Raw genomic sequence first — 3,999 nt, forward strand, 5'->3', positions numbered from 1 at the left:
CAGCCTAGCCATCACTCCTCACCCGAACTGAGAGTACTTGAAATGTTATCAACGAAGAAGCATGAGCTTAAAGCTCAATAAGGAACATCAACAATACAGTTTCATGGATCAAACATTTTCAATAATGTTTGCAAATAGGAGATATAACATATACTTATTTTCATAAAAACTTTTGAGTTCAAAACACTAATATATTCAAACTTTTCAACAACCTTTCTCATATCCATTTCAAAACAATTTCTCATTAAAACCAAATCGAATGCATTCAAAATATCTTTACTCTGGTTATCAAATAACAAATGGTGCCCAATTAGGTGGGACTTCACAATGTTCTAGTTATTGTGAACAAAACCAAATGTCAACAATTATAACCCGTTAACTAGGGCCATAAAGTCAACCATTATAACCCATTGACTAGGGCCATATAATATCAACTATTATAACCCATTGATTAGGTCCAAGTATGTCAACAATTATAACCCGTTGACTAGGGCCATAGAAACCAGAGTCAAACACTTTATTTTATTAATTCAAACTTGCAAAGCAAAATATCATATCTTCAAAAATTTTCAATTTTCATGAACAAAGAAAATTCTCAAATATACTTTCCATACAAAACACATATTTGATCCATGCGAAAAAAATAAAAATAATATTTTTACATATTTCAAAATACAATATAAAAATGAAATTATTTTATTTTATAAAAATTTGCATTAATTTCCCTTACCTTGAAGAAGCGCTAAAAAACTTGAAGTATTTAGCTTGATGAATTTACTCCTCACCTAACATAATATCATACACAATTATCTAAAGGTAAAAATTTGACAATCCTAAAAATATTTTATTTAGCATTAGGGATCCTAATTAATTTTTCATGCTAATATTATTACTACCCAATATTATTTTCAACTACTTAAACAATAATAATATAATTTAATGAATTCCCAAATTTTTTATAAACTCATATTTCTTCCAAATCTTATTCAACCATTTATTTCTTTTGTATACTTAAACTAAATTAAAACTTTTATTAAAAAAAATTACTATTATTATTACTATATTTTTTCAATACCCCATAACATCCAAACAACCCTACTGTAAGTCACTCACAAGCATCCAAATCACACAATTCTTACTATTATTATTATTATTATTATTATCATTATTATCATTTTTCTTATTAATCCCAATGTCCCTTCTTAATTAACAAAATACCCCATGTACTTTTAACAACTCCAACAATCCCACCAATTCTACTCATTATTATTATTTTAATTTATTCCACTACCACTCTTTGTCTCTCACGATTACATATTAAATTTTTTTTCTTTTTTTAGTGCCTCAAATCCAAAATCTAGAAACAAGCCGTTCTTTTTCTTATTATTTTCCAATCCCTTAAGCCACATATAATCATAGATTTATTTACTCATTTAATTTTTAAAATTTCATTGTTTAGATCTATTCATCTAAAAAAAAAATTTCGAATTTACCTATTTTCATCAATGAAACAACCTATATTCATAATTTCAATCTTTTGATCTTAAAATAAATTAACTAAACTAACCCTAATCTAAATTAAAATTTTCTAAAGAATATCTAATGTGTTCTAAACTAACGAACGAATATAATATATTAACTAGGGTTAGAATCTTACCTGGAAAAATATGAACTTCAAACTCTAGACCTCCAAACCTCTAGCCCTACGTTCTCCAATTCTCTGATTTTTGGTTAATAGAGTTTTTTGAATAGAGAAGATAAGAGGAAAATCTAATTTATACCTAGGATTTTTAATTGTAAAAGGACTCTTTTAACTTTAATGAGTTTAATTAATTAATTAATTTTTAATTTAGTATTTTGCCCTTAAAGTTTATTTTGGGGTGTTACAGGTAGTGCTCATGGTAACTAAGCACAGAAAAGGTATGCCTCTATTAGAAATTAGAATAAAGGGAAGATGACACAAAATTCAGATGTGATCTGTTCTAGTTGTGGTAAGAAGCACGGGGGAAGGCCATGCTATAGGGAGATTGGAGCTTGCTTTGGTTGTGGGAAGCAAGGGCACATGGTTAAGGATTGTCCAAAGAATAAAAAGTTTATGATTGGGAAGCCTAAGGAGGAGAATAAAGAGGATAAACAGAAGCCTAGGGCCCAAGGGAGGGTGTTTACCATGACTCATCGAGATGCTCAGTCTACTTATGATGTTGTGACAAGTATTATCCGAATCCACAATTTATTTGCTAGAGCCCTAATTGATCCAGGCTCAACACACTCTTTTGTTTCAATATCTTTTGTTGGTTTGTTGGGTATGTCTGTTGCTTGCATGGACTTTGATTTGATTATTGCTACTCTTATGGGAGTTTCTGTTGTGACCAGTAAAATGTGGAGATTGCCTTGTGATGATTGGTTATAGGGAAATGCCAGTTGACTTAGTACTCCTTAACCTTCAAGATTTTGATGTAATTTTGAGAATGGATTGGTTAGCTTCCTATCATGCTTCTGTTGATTGTTTTAGGAAAAATGTGATATTTAGCATCCCTGGTCAACTTGAGTTCAATTTTGAGGGGAAGCATACAGATAGACCATTGTGTATGATCTTAGCCTTACGAGCTAGTTCTTTGCTTAGGAAGGGTTGCCAAGGCTTTTTGGCTTATGTGGTGAGTAATGAAAGTGATTTAAAGTTGGAAGACATACCCGTTGTAAGGGATTTTCCTGATGTTTTTCCAGATGAGTTGTCTGGCTTGCCACCAAAAATGGAAGTGGAATTTACGATTGATTTGGTACTAGGAACAACTCCTATCTCTAAGACTCCATACAGAATGGCACCTGTGGAGCTTAAATAGTTGAAGGCTCAACTTCAAGAGTTGTTAGATAAGGGTTTTATTAGACCTAGAGTTTCATCTTGGGGAGCTCCTATTTTATTTGTGAAGAAGAAGGATGGATCAATGAGACTTTACATTAATTATAGAGAGTTGAATAAAGTGAATGTGATGAATAAGTATCCTCTTCCTCAAATTGATGATTTTTTTTATCAGCTTCAGGGTGCTTGTGTATTCTCTAAGATTGATCTTCAGTTTGGATATCACCAGTTGAGGGCCAGAGGTGAGGATGTACCCAAAACTGCTTTTTGAACTAGGTATGGGCATTATGAGTTTTTGGTTATGCCTTTTGGTTTGACTAATGCACCTGCTGCTTTTATGGATTTAATGAATAGGGCACTTAAACCCTATCTAGATCAATTTGTGGTGGTTTTTATAGATGATATTTTGGTGTACTCAAGGAGTGGAGAAGAGCTTGAGCATCATTTGAGTATTGTATTGCAGACTCTAAGAGATAAGCAGTTGTATGCTAAATTAAAGAAGTGTGAGTTTTGGTTAGATAAAGTCTCTTTTCTTGGGCATGTGGTAACTAAGGATGGCATCTTAGTTGACCTTAGAAATGTAGATGTTGTAGCAAATTGGAGGAGACCTAGTATTGTGACTGAAATCCAAAGTTTCTTAGGACTTGCTGGTTACCATAGACGGTTTATTGAGGGGTTCTCTAAGATTTCCCTACCTTTGACTAAGTTGACACAAGAAGGGGTTAAGTTTGAGTGGTCTGATGATTGTACACATAACTTTCAGGAGTTAAAGAATAGATAAGTTGCAACTCCTATTTTGACTATCCCTTCAAGTTCAGGAGGATTTGTAGTGTATAGTGATGCCTCTCATAAGGGTTTGGGTTGTGTCTTGATGCAACATGGAAAAGTTGTGGCTTATGCTTATAGACAATTGAAGTCTTATGAGCGAAATTACCCCACTCATGATCTGGAGTTAGCTGCAATGATTTTTGCACTTAAGATTTGGAGGCTTTTTTTTTTTTTTTTTTTTTTATGAAACTTGTGAAATATTCACTGATCATAAGAGCTTGAAGTATTTGTTTTCCCAAAATGAATTGAACATGAGACAAAGAAGATAGATAGAACTACTCAAGGACTATGATTGTATTATTCAGTATCATCCA

At 32.3% G+C, this 3,999-nt stretch overlaps 1 protein-coding gene across 1 annotated transcript; it reads left to right on the forward strand.

Annotated features, from left to right (window-relative positions):
• Positions 1-1,954: 1,954 nt before the first annotated feature.
• LOC132254280 (uncharacterized) lies at positions 1,955-2,840 on the forward strand. Its single transcript, XM_059739575.1, has 2 exons — positions 1,955-2,403; positions 2,513-2,840. The coding sequence occupies exons 1-2, from the start codon at positions 1,955-1,957 to the stop codon at positions 2,838-2,840; spliced, it is 777 nt and encodes a 258-aa protein (XP_059595558.1).
• Positions 2,841-3,999: the final 1,159 nt, after the last annotated feature.

This window comes from Vitis vinifera, chromosome 9 (assembly GCF_030704535.1).
Source record: "Vitis vinifera cultivar Pinot Noir 40024 chromosome 9, ASM3070453v1".
Classification (NCBI taxonomy): Eukaryota; Viridiplantae; Streptophyta; class Magnoliopsida; order Vitales; family Vitaceae; genus Vitis; species Vitis vinifera.